We start from the raw sequence: 22,897 nt of genomic DNA, 5'->3' as shown, positions 1-22,897 counted from the left end.
GCCAAGCACAGGCTGGAAAGCTTGCGCAGGCCTGTGGCTCTGGGTGGAATGTGGTGGGCACCCCTTCCATAGCCACGAAAGGGGTGAAAAGCAGACTGCGTGGGGTGAGAGGTGGAAGCGAGGCCCAAGGATCTGGCCGTAGCCCTGGAGTCCTTAAAGCACTCAAGCGCGTTGTCTGCTTTGTTGTCGACCAGGCTACGGCCATCAAAGGGCATGTCCAAAAGTGTAGCTAGGACATCACCTGAAAAACCAGTGAACCTCAGCCAGGTGTAGCGTGTAAGGGCTACTGATGTTGAAATCGTCCTGACTAGCGAGTCAGTGGTGTCCAGCCCACATCGGATAGCGAAATTTGCTGAGTCTCTCCCTTCGGCCACTGCACGGGAGAGTACGGCCTAGGGACTCCACCGGGAACTGTGGCAGCACCTGCTAGACCGTATCCCACACAGAATGGGAGTAACCGCCCAAGAGACATGAGGTGTTCACCGACCGCAATCCTAAGCTGGAGAAAGAAAACATTTTGTTCCCAAGATGGTCCAGCTTCTTGGATTCCCTAACAGGTGGTGTGGTAGTGAATGCACCCTTGGAAGTCGAAGATTGGACCACCAAGCTCTCAGGGGTAGGGTGTTGGGAGATGAAAATGGCATCGCCCGGGGCCAGGAGGTGGCGTCGGGCAATCATCCTATCCATAGGAACCCGTGTGCCGGGCTTGGACCAAGGGCCCAAAAGGATGTCTGTAAGGGCCTCATTGAACGGCAGCAGGTGCTCCGAAGAGTCTGCTGCCGGCTGAAGCACCTTGGTCAGGAGGTAAGTCCTGACTACCACCGTAGGAAGCTCAAGGTTTAAGGTTTAAGACCTCAGCTGCCCTACGCAACACCACTGAATAAGATGCACCCTCCTCCGTAGCCAGGTAGGGGGAGAAATCATGCCAAGGTCTGGGGAGGTGTCCAGACCACTGGACTCATCCAACTCCTCTCTCCAGTCCGGTTCCTCTAACTGGTCTGCCAGAGGGCCCACATAACCCTCCCAGTCCTCCTCACCCTCCTCTGGTAGCTACTCAGGGCGATAGGAAACGTCAGGGGAGATCAGGGGTACAAAAGTACCGGTCAGCACTGGTAGCGATGTCGGTCGACGCCGGTCCGGCCCGTGCCCACATCGAGGGGGAGGCTGGGGTCGCCGTCGGCTGGGGATACAACTGGCGTCAGAGGGGAAGGGGGCGGAGGTGTCGCCACAAGATTTGGTGCCAAAGAAGGTGTCACAAGATCTACCGGCACTGATCTGGATCCAGGGTTGGATCCCTGGGGGCCCTGCTGCACCATAGCCCAAGCTGCCGGCATCAAAGGCCCCCAGGCGAGTCCGTGGACCCGAAGGTGCACCGGCAGCGTCGGGCTGCCCAAAGATGGAGTGAAGTGCTTCGTAAAAGCTATGAAGTTGGGCAGGAGTCGCTTCAGCTCCCAGAAAGGGAGGGAAGGCCTGAATCGACCCAACAGGCTCCACGGGCGGAGCCGGACAACTACCTTCCGCATCCCGCGTTGCATTGGCTGTCGGACGGGGAGAACGCAAAGAGCAATGGTGCTTCTTTGCCTTCTTCTTGTGCTTCGACTTACCCGAAGATTAAGACTTTGACGAGGAGTGGTCGTGATGACTCTGCGACCAGTCCTGTGACCTCCCTCTTGACTGGGACCTCTAACAGCGCGGAGCGGACTGCTGGGCCTCGAGAAGCTTTCAGGACCGCTCCCGCAAAGATTTCGGGTTCATGGCACAGAAGTCAGAGCACGACATTGGGTCTTGGTGGTGCTCCAAACATAAAAGGCCCACGAGGTGCGTGTCTGTAACCGACATCAATTTGGACAGGAGCCTATTAGCCGGTTCGAGGATGGGACATCCCTACGTGCACCAGGAGTCGAATGACTCCAAAAGAGGTCGACAAAATGTCGCAAAAAGAGAGTCAAAGTGTGACTCGAGGTACCGCCCTCTCCGGATCTGCGTTGGCTGGTGCGGAAAGATTAAGAACGGACATCAGCGCGCAGGGGCAGCGTCAAAGTAGATACAGCAATGTCATTCCTGTGACCAAGAAGCCAAAGACAAACGCAGAGTCGACTGAGCCACCTACTGACGTGCAGGGGTACTGCCGAAGAAAAATTCTCCGGATCCTGTCTAATGCCTGGGAGTAATTCTAAGGTGAGGAATCCATAACTAATAGTTTCTTTCAGATACCTCAGGATTTTTTTACAGCCAAAGATATGGATTCTGTGAGGGTTTGGGAGGAGCGGGTGGGTCTCAATGTGACTCAAAAATAATGTGTTACACATTGCTTCAGATTTATGATTTATTTGAACTGTATATACAATACCCACATCTGTAACACACTCCTTTTGTGCGGTTTGTAGTCAAAAGTATTTCTTTTAGTGAAGCCTTACATTTTTATTTCAACCTTGCTATGATAGTATTCAATACCATTTTCAGATTCTTAATGCTCTTTTTTAAACCCTTACAATCCATACAGAACACTATTAGGTACTTCTTTTATTTTAATTATTTAATAATGTTTCTTAGTGTTGGATACTGCTATTTCAATATTTTCTTCATGGTTTGAAAGATTTTGTACAGCAATTAGTGCTCTATTGCTTTCAAACTCTCTATTGATGCTGCAACCCACACGCGACTAAGACAATCTTTTTAAAACACACCATCTCCTACAACACTGATGGTGAATTACTGGCTGTATTGTTCAGTCTGATTGTTCGACTCTGTGATTTCTTTATAGCACAGCATATTTCAGCAGCAGCGCAGGTCTTCTTACTCAGCACTGCATTTCTGGCACAATATTTACTGGCTTTCTTAATAAATGGCTTGAGTTTGGGGTTATTATATACTGAATTAAGACTTCTATTTCTCCTTGGCTACTCTTCTATTTGGGGGAGTGAGTTTCCCATACTTCTTTCATTCTATTTTTAGTACCAATTTAGTTTCATGCATGCTTGGACCCTTTAGCAATGTGAGTGTACCTGGTCATTTGTTCACTTAATTGTGGGGTCCTCTAACTGATGGTATGTTTACTACTATTTTTCTTTAAATAACGTTTCCATTTTTAAACCCCCGAGAACCCCATTTTCATTTTTCAAATATGGCATTGGTGATTTGCATCTTTTGTATGAATTGGATGGTGCTTTTTGAGCTCAGTGACTTTTTAAAGCCATATACTGCAAGTGTGATTTTGCAATACAGTGCAACGAGCGCCCATAAAATAACACAACTTGGGCACTAGTATGCTCTCTAATATCTAGCCTTTTGAAGGTGTCCCAAAATTTTCATCGTCGTGATGATGACCTTTTTTATTATTAGTTACAGACAATATTGAACTGTCATCAATACTTGAGCAAAGAGACTAGAACCTGTTACATTAAATGAAGGACTGACCCGTGGATGTTGAACTGTATATGCCTTGCAGCATTACTCCGATCTTAGTTGTTTGATTTTTGTATATACACACACACAAGTGCGATCAATTTTAATGCACTTCACTTTTTGTTTATTGGGGACAACCACACAGCGTATCCCTGTTTCATCACTGTGTGTCCTGAAAAGGCTTATTAAACCATTTCTCAGACTGAAAGGGCTAGATATTTGTTCTTGAACAGTACTGATATGTTAATCAATTTATTGGCCACTCAAATGATCATGTTTTATGAAAGGAGTCTATAGTGAAACACTGTTTTTCATTTACATACATACACAAATTCTTAATTTGTATATTGGGAGCCCTTGCTTCATGAATGGCAGGCCAGATTGGAGCTTGTCTTCCACCACAGAAGATCATAAGCCATCTCCTGGGAGACCTGGATGCAGTAGAAGAGACAGGCCAGATGGTGGGCCCCTGGAACCGGAGGTTACACTGCCGGGCCCACATATGGTATTGGGTTGAGGAGGATACACGAGGCTAGGTATCTTAGAAACACAGGGCCATCATTACCAAGACACAGGGTTAAAGCCGAAAAGTCGGGAACATTTCATGAATGTCGTGGAGTCACAGCTGCCAAGGGTTCAGATTGCCATGTGTGACATTTTCATAGTTTTAGTGAAACTATGAGTGACATTTTATTGACTATCAGTGACACTTTGTTACAAGCAAAATCAAGCAATTAAGACAAGGGTAACATACAGCGGCACAGCAGGCAACTCAGAATGAAACAGATTTTAGCGGCCACAGCAAGTTCTCAACTACTATATTCTGGAATCTGAGTCAGGCACACTTACTTATTTCGGTGGCCAGCAAGCGAGCCAGAGCCACAGCAGCAATTGGCAGGCCCCATGGCTGCATTGACTCCATGAACCAACTGACTTCCGTGGCAATTCTGAGCTCTCAGCCAGACACACACTGCCTCAGCCGCTGGCAAGGGTGGCTGTGGTTGGCTTCTCTGGTGGCGGAGCCGTGGGTAGCTGCCAGTTACGGTGGCTGGTCATGTACTTCGGCGTCGCGGGAATCGCCGGGATGATGATAGCCGTGCAAGTGGAGACCAGCGATTCAATTTGCCAATAAACTGAACTGTGCAGCAGAAGCCACATGTTTTAAATTGCCATAGCGGCCAGGGCCAGACTGATAACAGCAACCAGCCCTGGCTGTTCGACTGGCCCTGTGGGGGGGGGGGGGGAGGTGGGGTGTAGGGGGGTGCTAGCAAGAAGCACTGCTCCTGCTTTTGTTACAGGGGACCGATATTGCAGCACTGCTGCAAAACCGGCTGCCAGTGACAAAACCAGCACCTATGGATACAAAACCGGCCCCTAAACCTCCGGCCCACCAGGCAAATGACCGTTGACGCTACGGCCAGTCCGGCCCCGACCGCGGCCCACTCATTCGCACCATAGCAGGAGTGGAAGGACCCACCTATTATTAATCATGTGACCCACAACTCTCTGTGTTGCCATTGGCCACTGACTCTGACGATCCTGACATCAGTGATTGGCATTGCTAATGTCGGGCCAGTCTCGGTTGCACTGTAGCAGCAATGTTCAAGCTGAGCTCTAGCAGCAGAGCCTCCAATACTGCATGGAACAGCACACACCACGAGCTGCCACTGCTGCTGCAGTATGGGGCATTATAGAAGCCTATGGCGGTAAACAGCTGAGGCACTATAATGCGTGACACTGCATTTCAGTGCAGTGATGTGGACCACCAGACTGAAATGCGTTACTCTAAAGCCTGATGTGTGGTACTTTGCATGGCTGTGGATTTGTTGCAGATATGGAAAAGCTTAGAACGCCACTATGTCCAGCATAGACCCTATGAAAGGAATCCTCTGTACCGCACTCAAGTGGGTTTTTGACTTGTTAATGGAAAACCTCAAGGATATCAGGAGTCTGTCCGTAGTCTGAAGGTGACAACGAATGACTTTGACATGCCCACCTAGAGCAGCCAGTCATAGAGGTGCGGGCACACATGTATTCCCAACTCTGAAGGTGGGCAGTAACCACAACTGTCACTTTGAGAACAGCCAAGGGACCAAGATAATAAAAAAAAGGAGCATGGCAAATTGGAAATGTTCCAATTTCACCATGAACTGCAAATAAAGCCAGTGGGAGTGCAGGCAGTGTGTATAGATTCACCTGTGCTGCTAGATGAAGGACACCATATAGTCTCCTGGGTCCAGAGACAAAATAATCTGAGACATGGTTTGTATTTTGTATGTATCTTTCCTCAGAAAGTCTTTCAGTGGGTGGAGGGCCAGGATAGTCATGATGCCTACGTCCTTTAGTACAAGTATTTATCTCAAATGCCAACCCTTTCGTCTCACAAAACCAGACACCCATTCAATGGTACCCTTTGCCAGTAGAAGGTTGACTTCATACATCAAAATCGCATAATGATCTGCTGAGCATCGCTCTGAGGAGGAGGAATGGGGAAGAAATGAAAGGCAAGGTATAACCCCTTTTAATGCTTTGCAAAATCGATCTGTCCTACATGATGGATCAAAAGCTGTGGAGGAAAAGTCATATTCTGACTCCTACTCCTTGTGAGAGAAAGTTAAAGAGGTTTTGCAGCAGGGGAGGAGAAGCTGTACTTTGCCCCAAAATGTTCAGGCTTGTTGTTGCTTAAGAGGTTGGGAGGGTTGGTATTGTCTGCAAGGTAGATCCTTTGAATACCACCAGAATGTTGATGGAACTGCTTGGCTGGAGACACAGGGATAATGCTGCGGGTCGACTGCCCTTAAATAGTTTGAGAGCCGAATTAGCCTTTCTTCAAATTAATAGAAGCCATCCATGGGCATGTTCATCAAGGCTTGGACATCTCTTGAAAACCCAGTTTATTTCTTCCAGTCATGCCTTGTAAGCACAACATTAATACCAATAGCTCTGCCAAAGCAGTCTGTGGTGTCCAAGCCAGCCCACAGGACATCTCGGACTACTGCCATCCTGTATCAGCTGAACCAGCCTGTGTCTGAGGTCCTCCAGGTGGGTCAGCAATATCTTGCTGGCCATGTCTAATAAAGAACGGGTATACCTGTCCTGAAGACACACTGCCTGTAATACTAAACTAGCCAAAGAGTTGTTCTCCTTTCAAAGACAGTCTGGGGGGTAGGTTTGGAACGGCCTTAGGAGTTGCCTTGGCCTATTGAGGCCCGCACCAATAGTCTCTCAGGTGTAGGATGTCTTGTCAGAATACTAGGATCACAGGGGCAGGCCTGTGCCACCTGACCATAGGTGGCACTAACAGGGGTACCAAGCACATTGTAGACAAGTAGCTCAGGGGAGCTAGGACCTGGTTGAAGGATCACAGTTAATAAATGTGCCTTGTTTTCAACAGCAAATCTACCACCTTTAACACAACTACTGCAAAAGGGGCACTTTCTTCCATTGGTGTCTCATGTGAAGAGTCCAGCTAATTCAATGGAGATGTATCTAGCTCACTGGCATTGTATAAGTCAGGGTATAACATGTCATCAGTATAATGAGGGGAAGGCAGGCTGTCCACCTCCTTATCATCCATGTTATGGGGAATATTTTGAATCCCTGAATAGTGTCAGAGTCAGATCCGAATAAGGACTCTAGTCTCTAATAGCATTGCAGTTGAGATAGGGGTCAAGGATTAGAGTCTAGCAGAGCATTGAGTGGCTGCATTTTTGTAATCTCGCAGCAAGGCATAGGTCTGGAGAGGGACAATGATCGCTCAGTGTTAGGGCTTATGCAGACGGAGGCAGCATTGGCACAGGCCTGGAAATGGGATAGTGTGGATCCAAAGGGCCAAGGTGACAATCTGAACCAGTGCTGCTACTGGCCCAGGAACAGGTCCACGGAGTCAGTTAGCGCCAAGGGAGGGCCTGCTGGCAAAAGTCCAACTTGAGTTCCTTGTGGATCTGTGTCACCCAAAGGCACACCAGAGAGAGCAGGCAGCATCTGAAAGAGCTGCAGCATGGTTTTCCTGTAGGCCGCTATCTACTAAGAGGTTAACGATGACCCAGTGAAGAGTGCTCCTGGACCAGATAAAGGACTGGATCTGTGTCAAAAGAAGCTAGTGGGCTATAATCTATTTGATTGATGCTCATGTGCCTTTGTACATGATTTCAGGTAGTAGAATGGGAACAAGTTCAGGTAAGATTTCTTGAACTTAAGGTCGGAGCCTCTTTGCCTTTCCAGAAGACTTTGAGAGCATACAGGACTCTGTGCGAGGCCAGCTTCCTGAAAAAGATTGCGAATGACCTTTGGACTTTGTGCAGGGCTTTTGTTTTGAGTGCAACCTCTTCTAATTTTTGGCGACATAGTGTTTTGACTTCCACTCCCTTGATCACCTTCAGGTTCGTAAGGGCTCATTTATCACACAACTACGAGTAATGAGCAGAACTCATGCACCAAAGACACACATCGTGCAAGTCTGTTATTGCTCTCTCATTTCTGCAGTCACACCACAGCTTGAATGCTTTGGTATTTCAGAGAAGACATTGTTCCTCATACACTTCAGAGGTAAATTTCTGAGTCATCTGGAAACCAGAAATGTCGGGAGTGAGCTCCAGATCCACATTGAAGGGTGTAGAAAGAAAGATACTGATATCAGCATTCAGGGGTGATGCTTATTTATAACTCCATTCTATTACATCAGGGGCGGTACAGAGTCTCCATGGAGCTACATGAGACCCCCCTTTCAGTGCACAGGAGCACTGCTGAAGAATTCTCTGGATCCATTCTGGTGCCTGGGGACATTCTAAAGCTGAAGTATCTGTGGTTAGAAGTATCCATCAGAAAATAAAGCACAGCAAAAACCTAACTCTTCAAACGTAAATCCACAGATCCCAAACGTTTGTCAATAACTTAGCCAGATTCTTCTCTCAGAAATCTCTCTACACACAAAGAGCTTAGGGCTAGCAAATTGTCTTTCAACACTCAACAGTCCTGCAGCAGAAACATCAAAATGGTCTCCCATCCAAAAACTTGATCTGTGGGAAGTCACACAAATCATCTTAACTTTAACCCCACCCCTTCATCATACTCAAAGGACCTCATACAATTGGTTCATCTAAAAAGTTGCTTGCAAGATATTGCATCCCTTGTTCCCAAAATTATAAGTATCACTCTTGAAGAAGGTGACTTTCCATCTTCCTTCAAAACCAGTCAGATAACTCCTAGTATTAAAAAGATATACCTTGACCCCAGCAACCTACAAAAGCTCAGACAGATTGTCTAACTTCCATCCTGAGGAAAATTATTGAGAAAGCAGCTGCCTCATACCTTATTGCCCATATCTCCAAAAACAATGTAGTCAATTACTTCCAATCTGTATATGATTCAAACACAGTACGGAAACAGCAACAATTCAGGTACTAGATGATGTCCTAAAAATCCTGAATGAAGGGGAATCTTTCAGCGGTTTCAACATCTTTGACCACCTCTCCCTTATGTACATCTTATCTTTAAGAATGGGATTTAATGTTAGAGTCCTGAATTGGTTGAAATCCTTAATGTCCTCAAGACTGCAGTTTGAAAAACTAAACTCATTTGAATCACCCATCATTCCAGTCAAACGTGGAGTTCCTCAAGGCTCAATCTTCTCTTCATAGCTCTATAAGCGTTGTGTGAAAGTACTAGTCACACTAACTCAATCCAACAATATCCAGGAGTTCAACCTAGCCAGCCATATGAATATCTACCTCAAAAAGCCAAACAAGTGAATTTGTCTCTCGATCTGAAACTAAATCCAACTAAACTGAATTTGTGTTCCTTTGCACCATTGACTCGCCGTCGTACATACATAAGTGGCTAGAATCTCTACACCCCTTTGGATTTTTCTCCCAGATTGGTATGGGCTTTCTGAAAGACCAACCTCTCAACCTAAGAGACGACCACACCGGCAAATTGCCTAATCTTACCTCTTTTTAACTCCATCTGCTCAGGATACTAAAACTGTACATTTGTCATTCAGACTTCAGATCAACAGTACAGGCTCTAGTCCTGAGCCATTAAGATGGAGGAAACGCAGTCTCGGCATGCTTGCCTATATTCACCCTGGCTGTTCTAAAATCGGCTATATGTTCAGCTGCTCATGGGAGCCAGAAATCACACCACATCAGATGCATTCTAACAGACCTCAACTGTTGCCCCTTGGCAGCAAGAACTAAGATTGCTTGCGTAAATCATAAAGCAGTATATACCGGTCAGCCATCATAATTTCAATGATAAACTTTAACTCATTGAAGACCGCAGAAACACCAAGAACAAAAGCTGATTATTTCTAGAAATTCCAGTCTTCAAAAAAGCAAAAACATCCTAGAACACTTTTGTCTTGTTTAGTGCTCCAGGCTTTGGAACTCTCAACTTCTTTTTTCCATCTCTCTCATCAATGTAGTTTATATGTATTCTTCTTGCATGTGAAGTGCTCTGCTGTGCCAGGGAGTAGGCCGGCAATACAAACTATATTAATGAATAAAAACCAAAATCTTCACATTTTGTTGCTACGCTGTTCACTTCTGTGTGGTTTTAGGGTCTTTTTCCTGAGGTCTTAACAAATGTGTTTATCTTTTCGGTTTACTTGTTTGTGAAATGTAGCAAAGTGCTGTGACTTGCCATGCAGCTCTCCCATTATGCCTAAGAACACTGTGCGGTTAAGGTTCTGTGGAAGTTGTCATAGGCAGTTAGACGTGGGCAGAGCTTCTGATAACATCTGCTCCCGGTGGGGTTGGCTTGTCTGTCTGTATATGGTTCTACTTGTACATCCCTGCATGAAGCTAAATAAATCCTCCTGCTAACCCACGTTATGTACAGGTCATCTATTATTTATCTTCCATCACACCAGGATACCAATTTAAATTTGATATGCTGGCCTTACGGTTTCTCTGCACTTAAATCGGGGGAACTCCTAATGAGGGCATGAGATTGAACTAGTAACAATGAGGCAAATTTTCCATAATTACAAGGTTGCACAAACGAAACAAATATCTTTTTAGTCTCTCCCGTTCCTTCTGGTGAACCCTGATATAGTTTAACTGATGGGGTTAAACAGAAACCCAACCAAGGAACTTCACATAATGCTAAGGTATAGTGGTTTAATTACAATAAATGACGACGAACATAGGAAATACATTTTCATAGCTGAATTATACAGCTAGAGGTTTACACATAAACACAATACCTGTTCTTTTATTCATCTTTGGCTCGTCTTTAAAATTTCTAAAAAAAAAACATGATAAAACCATTTTAAAATAGTCAAACTTTTAGTGCATGCATGTTTATATTTTGTTCAGCTTGGTACATATTACTAGAGACCATGTCTGCCACGGAGTATGCAACATGTATTCAGCATACTCTGCTGAGGCGGCAATTGCATAACATTAATTACATTTTGTGGGGGTAGATATTGTCCCTATAGAACAAGTTACTTACTTTGGAAAAGCTCTTTCTGGTGGATACTTTTAACAACAGATTCCTCACCTGTTGGATAAAGTTATGTGTCAGACTGGATCTGAAGAATTTTTTCAGCAACGCTCCCCGGGCGCAGGCAGAAGATATATGACTCTGTGATGATGTCATTCTGCCCTAGAAGTGATGGAACAGAGATGCATATAAGCTCCAGCCCACCGCGCTAATGCCAGTTCCTTAATCTTCCTCCTTAAAAGCACTCTACAGCACTTAGAACAACTTGCAGTACAGTGTGCCTACATCTAACCTGGGATCTTATGATGAGGTTCTGAAACCCACACCAACCATGGAGAAGTGGGAGGGCAATGAGAAATCTGAGGTTGGATAGAGTATCCACGAGGAAGAGCATTATCAAAGGTAAGTAACTTGTTTTTCTGCTGGATATTTCTAACCACAGACTCTGTATGGAAGTCTGGCTACAAGAATATCTGTGACTTCAGGTGAAAAGTCCAAAGAATCTTCTCACATGGTGTAGCCGGATCAGAAGTTGTGAGAATTTGGGTTGTTGATTGAAAAGGGGGAAGGAGTTGTGACCCCCCTATTTAACCAACAGCCAGAAACCCCATCAGAGTGAACCACAAGAGTCACTAGATCAGATAGTATTATATTTCGTCGGTAAGACACAGTCCTAAAAGCACAATTCAAACATAGAAAACCTCATTAAAACATCTCATGGTCTTCCCAATAAAACAAGTCTAGAACCAGCAGATACAATCAGTATCCTCAGTGAACAAAGAAAGTGAATCCTGACATGGGACTCCAAGTCCAAGAATTACTGAATAGGCAAGTAAAACTAAGAAGATCAGCATTTGTTTTCACTTAGCGATAGTACCTTTAGAAAAGAACAAATACAAAAACAAAGTGTAGGCGAGTTTAACCCATGCAAATACAACTGGGCCTCTGCACATCTTGTGATGTCGCAAACTCGGATTAAAAGAATTAAAAACCTTTTAGAGTATACCAAGTAAAACTTGCAAAAGAAAGTAAAATGGAGCAAGAGTCACTAAATTAACATGTGATTAATCGACTGGTAGCTTGGCACAAAAGCAGTCAGGCCTAACTTAGAGGCAAGTTGTAAAGTATTTATGCGGCACACGGACAGTAATGAAATGAAAAAACAACACAAGAAAAATCCCACACCAATTTGGAAAAATAGAGTGCATTTCAATAAATTATGTGACACCAAAATGACAAAAATCCAATTAATAGGACCCGCTTAATGAATTTTAAAAATGTTTTGTAAAATCTAGTGCCTAAAAGATCAAGCGCTAACCGCGAACATCTAGTCACGCAAGACTGGGTTAAAGTGAAAAAAAGAAAAAAGGCAGACCATGATCGAACACGGCCGTATACAAGAAGTTTTGGATTTGGCTATCTGGCCACTTTTAGCACCATTACGAACGATCCAGGACTGCAGAGCTCAAGCAGCAGGGCAGGCCTCTGAGGGTTCAAGGCAGGCTCCAGGTAGCAAAGCAGTCTTGTGGAGTACAAGGCAGGCCACAGCAGTGAACAGTCCTCTGAGAGACCTTCCGCAGGTACAGAAAGTGATCAGAAGAGTGGGTCTGAGAGTCCCTTTTTTAGGTCTCGTGTTTGGCAGCGCATGCGCTGGCTCAACGAGACTTGAAGTAATCTGTATGTTGGGATAAATCTAATCTTATTTGTCTTTCTGTTTGCTATTGGTTTAGTTGTGTTAGTGTTGTTATCTCCTTTCCTGTTGGTGATTTCCTAACTTCCTTGTAGTCCCGATACAGCGGTGGCTAACTACAGTGTTATTACACTCTGCTTGCACTTGTTTCAGTGCCATCTGTTTTCCAAGCTGTAGTCTTCCTTTGTAATTGGAGACTTTCCAGCACGCTGGCTATTTATTGCCAGGTAGGAGCAGCAACGCGCACAAAGTCTTTGCGCACAGCTGCCTTTCAATTTCAGGCTTCCCTGCCTTCGGCATTGCTCACATGTAGCGTGCTCCTTCTAGTGCCCCTGGGGCACAAGCAGGGACCGACTGCAGTGCTCCAGTATGAATATGCACTATACGGTCCCCCCAGGGGCACAAGCAGGCATCCACTCCAGCTTGCCTTTGTTATTGGGAAAACCGTATTCAGAGAGGTTTCCCAGAGACTTGCAGAGTTCGTGTTTGGGCAGCCTGACTCCTGGTGACAGACTGAAGCCAGGAGCACAGACCCTGTGGTAATAACTTCTTTTTTATTAGCAATGACGGCCTTGAGTCTTTCGTGCAATTCCCCCTCCCGCTATGGCTTTCCACCAGCGTTTGTTTACTTTCATCAAAGCGGTACACGGGTGTCTGTTCTGTGCACTTCCCTCTCCCGCTTTGGCTTTAAGCGGCTTTTTTATTTCCTTGTTTTTAAAGCTCCATGTGTGTTCATCCGATCATGGATGGTTTTACAAATGTTTCCTACATAACGTGTCATTTTGTGTCCCTAGCGTGGGTCCATACTTCGGGGGTGATAAAAAAAAGTTTTTCTTTTTTTTTTTTTTACACAAATTGCTCTCAAGCTGTACCGTGCATGGCTGAATTACTCACAGACTTATGCTTTTAATATAATGTATGGCATTGGTAGTTTTGATGTATAATCGTCTAAAACCAAGAACTGCAAGTACCAGAATGCAGTGTAACACTCTCAGCTCTGTCAGTGAAGCTGCAAGAGCCAAAAGCACCGTGCATGTGCTCCTCGTTGTAATGTTTCCTCTGGACAGGAAAAAGGTTTCTGTTTGGAGATAATACTTTCTCTAAGCTCTTACTGAATCTCAGCGATTCGTTCCCCTTCATACTCTGAAAACACACATCAGCTCTTTGTGAGTATTTAAATGTTAGTATGATGGGGGAGTATTTTGAAAACGATCGTGAAGCCCCCAAATGTCCTTCTCTTATTCTTCTCTTTTTCTGCACTTAATGATGTAGCAAAATATGATGTATCCCCTTCGTTGCAGGAAGGAAGATCAAATGTTTACATGTCGTTAGTTGTAAAACAAAGGTGTAGAAAGTTTATTAATTGTACCCTCTAGTGATGTTGTCCCCTTCCCACCTACCCAAATGTAAGTACTGCTAACAAATAAAGTACAGAGCCTCAACTCGGTACCACCCTGTTGAATGTGCTCGGTGGGAAACTATTGTGTTTACATTGTGATGTTGCTTGTTCCTGCACAATCTTTGTAGATGAAGACATGCTGCACATATATGTTGTTAAATGCTTTATTGTGGCTGCGTTAAATTACATTCATATTGTGAAAAAAAACATTCCATACTGGTTCAGTCTTACGAACCAGTTTGTGTTTAGGACAGTGAATAGTACACAAAATGTATCGACCGCCCCTTAGAGGCCCAGTGCACTAATTAATGCATCTATTGAGCCTGTATTTCAAATATTAAATGTTATACTTACCATATCGTGCTTTCTATGTCTTGGCTAAAGTGGATCATGTCACCCATAGCGAGTCAAATGAGTTTTACACATTCTGGCTATTGCAAATCTAAACAGTTTCTATAGGGTTGCTAACTGCTTCAGAGATATATCTCAGCAGTTTGTTCACGTTTTCAGGCTCTGCAAAGGGCAGATATGGTACTTGGATATAACTTGATATAAATCGTTTAAATACATTTTTAACATGGATTTTTCTGTTTTTGTTTACATAAATTATCAGTCGGTGTCATTAGGGCACCTTTAAAACACATTTACAGTGCTTTCTTTTTTTATTTACTGTTTTCAAGTATGTCCTGATAATTCGAAGTCTGCAGTTGTGTCCCTGAATAGGGAAGCATCAACCTGCAGCACCTGTGGACCCTGAGAGATAAGCCTACTGTCTCATTTGCATCCAATGTGTACCCAGAGTTATGTAGCCTGAGAAATGGGTGCAAACTTTTCATTCAAGTACATCCTATGAGACAGCTTATCTTTTATTTAGGCCCACTATCATCTACGTAACCTGAGAGACAGTCCTGCAATCTACGTACAAGCCTTTCATTCCAGCTTATCATGAATGCCAAGTCATCTCTCATTTACGCCAACAGTATCACTAGCTATCCAGATCAACAGCTCCACAATCTACGTGCAAGCCTATACACAGCTAATATCTCTCATTCCACCTGGTGTATCATCTTACCTGAAAGACAATCCTTCTGCCACAGTTGCAAGCCTTTTACATCTGTGAATACTTTCCAGTAGCTCTTTTGTCTTACTTTCACCCACGGTGTTGTATGTGCAACTTGTGAGACTGTCCTACTAAGGTGCAAGTCTTTAACTCATGTGCTTCCCGAGGCATAGCTCTTCTCCCATTTGCACCCGCTGTAGCATTGGGTAACCTGAGAAAAAGCCCTACTGTCTACAGTGTAACACTTTGCAACTTCTGGTTAGGTCTGCTGTCTCGGGTGGACACCAGCCGTCAGTGAACGCTTTCACCAGGCACACACACCACCAGTCGGCAGTGCACACTTCCACCAGGCACACACACCACCAGCTATCAGTGCACACTTTCTACAGGCACACACACCACCAGCCATCAGTGCACACATCAACTGTTAACAAATCCACAATTAACTATTGTAGCAATCGCAGTATGGCGCACTTTACTTTTAAACATATTAATCTAAAGCGCCTCATGCCACCATTGCTACAAAAATAAATACACATTTTTTTGGCCTACAATTTATAGACTTTTGTTGCAATTGGCGGTGCAATATTTAGCAATGCCAATAGCTCAAACTTAATCAATGCGAGACCTATTGCATTGCAAATGCTTTTACCCATGGTGCCTTCATTGAAGTGGGAGAAATTTCTAGAGAAATCCCTATGAAGTGCTTGAAGTTTCCTGACTCCTCTGCCCAGGCTCCAAGCTGGCTGCATGAACAATGTAGGGGTGACAAGTCCTTTGTGTGAAGGCAGAGCACAGACTATTGAGTTACAAGTGGGAAGTTGCCAGTTACGTGATCCAGGGGAGGCTGTTGTCATCCAAATAGTTTAGGGCAGGAAAATGCCAACTTTCTAAAAGGTGCATTTTAAAAAATGTAATCAGGTGTAAGCCAATTTTATCATGTTTGAAGGAGAGAGCCCAAGCGCTTTAGTACTGATTAGCAGGATGGGTCATGGCAAAATGTTTGAGGGTGACCCTGCAGAGAGGGCCTTGTCCAACAGAAGGAAAATGCTCAGGCCCTAGACCACCGAGTACCACACTCTCCTGTTTCAGTCCAGGGCTAATAAGTTGACTTAGGCCGAGTATGTACTGACTTTCCTCAGAACTGTAAGGAGAGGCAGTGCTAGGATAACATACGGGAGACCCATACCCTATTGCAGAAGGAATATGTCTGCCAGTGTCTATTTTGAAAGATAATCCAGTGTGCGGAAGCACTGATATTGTGCACTCTTGACTATGCGCCAAACAGATCTAGCCAAGGCACCCCCCACTCATTGAAGATGCCCTGTGCCACCTAGGGATGGAGACGCTACTCTTGGTCTGCCAGACAATGTTTACTCTGCTTGTCAGCTCTCGCATTCTGGGACTGCACTAGGTGGTTGGTTATCAGAAAGATCATCTTCTGGCCTAGCCACCTCCAGAGGTGTAGAGCATTCTGGAATATGTCTCTGTATCCAACTCCACTCTGCTTGCTGAAGTACCACATAGTAGCCTTCTGATCAGCAGGCAGGCCTTCAAGGCTGAACAGATCACCCAAAACATCAAAAGTGATGTGGAACTAGCTGCCCACTAGAGACTGAAGGTCTCTGATCTCCAGTTACAAAACTACCCCCCCCCCCCCCCCCAGGCAATGAGCCCAACTATCCCCCCAGGCAGAGACGTATCTGTCAGGACCATGAAGTCTGGGTGTGGAAGGGAGATGGCCAGCAGGAAGTCAGACTAGGGTTTGTCTGTAACCAACCACACACGAATGAGAGTAGGGTCTAAGGGAAGTTTTAAGACCACACAACGTCTGGAGGTGTCTCTTGAGATGTGCTGAGCGTTGAAAAGACAACCACAATGCTGGGTCCAGTGAAACCCTAGGTTGCATTGCAGGGTCCGCATGCGCCTGCTGGCACAAGGGACATGAAGGATGCACAAGGCCAGGATACCAAGAAGCCTCCGAACCATCATCACTGAGTTCCAGTGTTGAGTCTGAAATGTCTGGATCATAATCAATGTCCTGGACTCACTGAGGCGGTAGGAAGGTTTTGAATGCTATTGTGTCCTCCAGGATAGCCACTATGAAGGGAATCCACTGTGTAGCGTTCAGGTGGGTCTTCAGCTCATTGATGGAAAATCCCAACGAGATCAAAAGTCTGACCGCTGTCCACAGTGGTTAATGAATGATAGCAGCGAGCCCCTCTGGAGCAGCCAGTCATCAAGATACAGGAATGCATGCATCCTAGATGTCCAAAAATTAAACGTGAGCACTGCCATCACTTTCATGAACACCGGAGGGGGCAGATATAAGGTCAAAGGGCAACACAGAGAATTAGAACTTGTCTAACCTCACCATGACCCATAGGTAACATCTGTAGGAATGCAGAGAGCTACATGAAAATAAACATCAGGAAAATTTGAGCCAGGATGAGCAGTTTGAATTATTCTTTCTTCAGAAAAGTATTCAATAACCAGAAGTCCAGTAAAGGCCTTAGTCCTCCATCTTTCAACAGGTTAAGGAAGGTGTGTGAGCAGCACCTCTCGCTCTTCTCGGAGTGCGGCATCTGCTCAATGGTAACATTGGCCAGCAGGGTATTGACTTCTTGAATCAAGATAGCAGCATTGTTTACTGAACAATCAACCTTGAGAGATAAAAATAAGAGGCGAGTATGAAATGAAAGCCAGAGCATAGCCAATTTGAACTAATTGCAAGACCCACCAGGCTGATGTGATGGACCTCCTGAATTGGAGGAAGAATCATTATCATGCCCCCTACCTGCTGATTGTTGGCCTTAGAGGGCAAGTCCAAGCGCCTTGGGAGCTCATGCAAATGAGGTTGAAGAGTTTAAGTATAGCTGTCTCTGCTGGTGTGAATGGCCTTGGTCGTCACAACGTCCTCTGCCCAGAGAGAGCTGCATCTACTGCTGCACTGGTTGGGAAGGTAAGCTGCCACTAAGCAAGGTCTCTGAAATAGCCTCTAAACTTTCTAAACTGTTGGCAAAATTGTCTGGATAGGGACAATACCTCAAGCACCGTGCAGTTGCGCAACTATATTTGAATCACTTGCGCTCCAATTTGGCCTTCTCTTTGACCAGTCTAGATCCCTTGTAGCATGTCCAGATGGGACACTTGGACATTCCCTAAAAAATGTGGCTGCTGATTTCACTTCCTGATTAAAGCTAGTCTGGAGATTTCCGACCCTTTTAGGTTAGAGGGGTGAATCGGGCCTTCAAGAGGCCTTGGCACAAACTTAAATTGAAGGACTTCCATGACTTCCTAGGGACAATTTCCCTGGGAGACATGTCTGACCAGGAAGTGGCGTATACTACCTTTTGTGAATGGATTGTGAGGGGTCTGGACGCCTTTATTCCGGCTAAATGGACTAAGGGGCGTAGGTCCATCTCTAACCCATGGTACAGCGAGGTTTTGAGAGCATTGAGGAAGGAATGCAAGAAGCTGAGCGGACATGGAGGAAAGATTACAAAGATGGGGATAAAGTAATTTATCTGGCTAAAATAAAACTTTATCACAAAGCGATTTGTTCTGCACGTGCTACATTCTATGTGGAAGAAATTAAAACCAGTTCTAACCCCACTAAATGTATCTTTAAAATTGTTCAAGAGCTAAAGAGCACCAGAACCAGGGTATCTAGTTTAACCTCTGCACAGCAGTGCGATGAGCTTGCAACTTTCTTTGTCGAAAAAGTGCAAAAGATCTATAAGACATTTCCGCAGCACTCCCCGGGTCCACATGTGCCCGCTAATACCAAGGTTGTCGGTTCCACCCTGGCAATCATACCAGAGATTTCCAGGGAAGAGCTAGCCAAACTATGTAGCAAAGTTAAATCTGGATCTCCATAGGACCCTATGAGGCCGGCACAATTTATTGAGTCCCTGGCTCTCTTTCAACAGCCGCCTGGCTTTATACTCAACCTGTCCTTTTCCACAGCCAGAGTTCCGATGGCCTGGAAACAGGCGTGGGTATTCCCATCATTAAGAAGCCCTCATTGGATCCGTCTAAACCGGAAAATTTAGACCAATTTCCCTTGGGTGGCCAAGATTGCTGAGGCGCATGTGAATAATGTCCTATCACAATATATGAACCATAATGATATTCTGGAATCGTCTCAAAACGGTTTCAGGCCCGGCCATAGCACCAAGTCCGCCTTCTCGCCACAACTGAACATCTACGGATGATTCTCGACGCCGGTCAGAGTGCAGCGCTGATCTTGTTAGACCTCAGCGCTGCCTTTGATACGGTGTCGCATGATATTCTTCTGTATCGTCTGGAGGCTGTAGGGATCACGGGATCGGCCTTCGAGTGGTTTCGATCATTCCTAAAGGAGAGATCTTTCCGGGTCACCGTTCCTCTCTCAGTCCCATTCCATTGGTCAGGGGGTTCCGCAAGGCTCTGCACTCAGCCCGTCTCTATTTAATCTTTATGTGCAGCCTCTTGCTGCTGTGGCAAGAGAATGGGACCTAACGCTAGTATCATACGCTGATGATACCCAGCTGGTTATCACCCTAGCCGAGGGGTCATCTGCATTGGCCACTAGGTTCAGAGATGGGATGGCAGCAGTAGCCCTAGTGGATGACAGACAATTGTCTGCAGCTTAACACTAGCAAAACAGAGGTGTTGCTCATAGGGAAGAACATCGCCCTCTGGAATGAGCTTTGGTGGCCGGCTTCGTTGGGCACAATGCCAGAGCAAAAGTCTCTAGTTAAGAACTTAGGAGTCTGGATGGACTCCTCACTTAACTTTCAGACCCACACTAAGAGAGTGGCAGCTACTTGTGTGGGCCTGTTAAGAGGCCTTAAACCCATTCTGAAGTACTTCGATCCTACAGTACGTCAGCTTATTGTCCAAGCTACGATTTTATCGCGTTTGGACTATGCCAGCGTGCTGCTCTTGGGCGCAAATAAAGCTGAGATATTGCGACTCCAACGGGTTCATAACTTGGCAGCGAGAACTCTGGTCGGACTCCCCCGCAGGTGTTCTGTTAGAACCACAATGGGAAGGTTACATTGGCTTCCGATCGCATCTCGGATCCAGTTTAAAGCTCTCGTTTTGGCATTCAAGATCCTTAAATCCGGGAGCCCGGCACTACTGCGTCCACTTCTGACCCTGTATGTTCCCCAGCGTAGCTTGCGCTCACTGGGCCAACATCAGGTGGCTGTACCACGGACAAAACTATGCCGCAGTGGTGGTCGCTCCTTCCGGGTCTTGGCAGCCAAATTATGGAACTCCTTGCCGGTCCACATTCGTGGAATGGAGAACCTGTTGGCTTTCCGGAAAGCTATTAAAACCTTTCTTTTCCCACCTTCATAGGCTTCTGCTGTCCATGATTGGCTTCCCCTGAGGTTCTGTCTCTTTCGGATCTAGCAGCGCCGGGACGCCTCTTTGTTGGGGCAGCTGTTGCGCTTACAAAACACTTAACATTAACATTCTCTGCAGTACACTGGTGCCAATAGCATTATCTTGTTACCAATAGCATGGTCACTGCAGTTGGTAGTTGTGCAGGCCACCACACCCCACAACACATACTTTGCTGTGCCCTGTCCATCTTGTGTCAATTGTGTCAGTGAGTTCCTGAGATCCTCCGGCATAAGGTACTTGCCTAGAAGGACATTGCATTCAAAGAGGGTACAAACAGGCTAGCTGAGGAAATCAACACCTTCTTATCTGGGTCAGGGTAGGGGGTTAGATGGAAAAGCATTACGATTGACTTTATTTTATTTAAGGAATTTCATTTCATTTTGATTACAACTTGACAGTACATAAAGAGTTTCATACAATAAAGAATCAATGTGATAGAGATTGCCTGTCTGGGAGAAACACTGCAACTGGTCTAATATATACCCATCATCTTCACACTATTGATATGTAGCTTATGCAACGTATTCCTTTCTATTTTCAGAGTCCCCGGAATCCATGCCTCATACGTCACTTGTAGTAACGGGTGGTAGATAATGGGTAATTACAGGGAGTATAATATGTTGAGAACTACCTTTCTCCGTAATTGATCCCATGCTCTGACCATGCCTGCAGCAGTGGCTACATTTTGTGTATGTGTGGCAGGAATGGCAAAGGTTGGTGCCAGTATGTGGCAAAAATGAAACTTTGTGCATAAGTAGTACAGTTTTGGACTTGTGCTTCAAACCCACCCAGATGAAAAGGTCTGGTTAGAGTGTCCCATCCAACACTGGGTTGTTTGCCAATACATGTTACTTGATCAACTAGATTTTAAGTGTACCAAAGAATGATACGGAGAGTAGCAGGGGTTTCTTTACGAAGCAGTATGGTAGCTTGCAGAGAGCCACCAATTTTATCGGCTCTATTCCTCCTACAGTGGCAATAGGAGGAACACCTAGCTTGTGTTTAGCTTAAGGATTGCTGTGCCATCATTTTCTCGCATAACAACTTTGTTATCTTGACTCATCTACATGCCTAGGAATTTTAAGGATGCCTCACACCACTACAAGGGGAAGTGAGGCATGAATTTCCTAGAGCTGTTGATGAGGGGGAAGATTTCAGTTTTCTACAGTTGATCATAATGCTGAGAGGGCTCCTAATGTTTTCTATTCCCATTATTATTTAGGCACTCCTTAGGGTTCTTCACACAGATGGTCTTATCATCTACATAGATAAATACTAATATCTGGCTACTGGTGTATCTGAGGGCATGTTCTGATTAGCGCTGCTGTAACCTAGAGACTAATTAATAAGAATAAGAATAATACAGCATTTTATAAAGCGCGAACAGCTACCTCACAAGGAGGTGTCCCGGCGCTGTAAGAACAGGTTTGACCATGAGGACCAGAGTTGAGCGCCTAGCGCAGTTGGGTGAAAAGCCAGGTCTTCAGCATTTGCTTAAAGCAGAGCTCGGAGGGGGCCTGCTGAAGCGCTGGGGGCAAGGTGTTCCAGAGTGCCGCCACATTGGCCGAGAAAGTTCGTCCTCCCAACCGAACCCTTCTAGCACGTGGAACTACAAGCTGAACGCGACAGTTGGAACGGAGGGAGCGGACCTGGGTATATCTCGGCAACCGAGTTTTCAGATAGTTTGGGCAGGTGCCATACAGTGATCTAAAGGCCAACGTTAGTGCTTTAAATTTAATTCTGCTGGCTACTGGTAGCCAGTGAAGTGAGAGAAGGTGCGGAGAGACCGAATGCTTGAAATAGTCTGGCCTCACTAAATCAGGCATAAGTAATGTCAAGCGATTAACTATCAGTTTCACCAAGAATTTTAGGTCACAATTCAGTAGCAAGAATGGCCTACGTGATTCACATTTATTGGTGGGCTTCCCTGGTTTTAGCAACATCACACGGATTGCCTACTGCATTAGGGGGTAGGGACAGGTCCGTTGCGACCCAGCCTCCTTCTAAACAGCCAGCAAGTGGGAAGTAAAGACAACAGCATACTGTTTGTAGAATTTGGCTGACTAGCCATTCGAGCCAGGAGCTTTACAAGTTTGAAGTTCCCAGATAATTGACATGATCTTATCGAATGTAAATGGTTGCTTGAGGAAGAGGCGGACACATCACTCAGCCAGCCAAGCGCCACCTCCTACAGATAGTCAGCCACCTGTGACTGGATCTTTAATGTTTTGATAATTTATTTAGAGCATATTTTTACATAATTAATAGCACATTTTTACATGGTTGTCATTGCATTATTCATATGGGGATTTGATGGTAATGGAGTTTGGTTTAACGCAGGACTTGTTTTTGTTAACAACAGAACAAATTCACAGATTGACTTGGTAATAATACGAGTTTAGTCACTTGTGGTTTTGTTTTGAGCATGATTTGTCACATTTAACCCCTTCGTCGCTGGGGTAATTCCCCCACGGCGTGGGGGGTGGGGAACGGGGGG

The 22,897-nt window shown here is 45.3% G+C and overlaps 1 protein-coding gene and 1 long non-coding RNA gene across 2 annotated transcripts in view; one reads left to right on the top strand and one right to left on the bottom strand.

The window, feature by feature from the left end:
• Window positions 1–22,897, bottom strand: part of SRFBP1 (serum response factor binding protein 1) — a 271,124-nt gene that overhangs the window by 26,097 nt on the left and 222,130 nt on the right. Inside the window, exon 7 of the mRNA XM_078675562.1 lies at window positions 10,613–10,650. Within this exon, the coding sequence (XP_078531688.1) occupies window positions 10,613–10,650 (38 nt within the window). The remainder of the gene's footprint in view (window positions 1–10,612; window positions 10,651–22,897) is intronic.
• Window positions 1–22,897, top strand: part of LOC144818283 (uncharacterized) — a 183,944-nt gene that overhangs the window by 106,851 nt on the left and 54,196 nt on the right. The window lies entirely within an intron of this gene.

This window comes from Lissotriton helveticus, chromosome 2_1 (genome assembly GCF_964261635.1).
Source record: "Lissotriton helveticus chromosome 2_1, aLisHel1.1, whole genome shotgun sequence".
Lineage (NCBI taxonomy): Eukaryota > Metazoa > Chordata > Amphibia > Caudata > Salamandridae > Lissotriton > Lissotriton helveticus.
The sequence above is the reverse complement of the archived record's forward strand: the minus strand, read 5'-3'. Positions and strand labels throughout refer to the sequence as shown.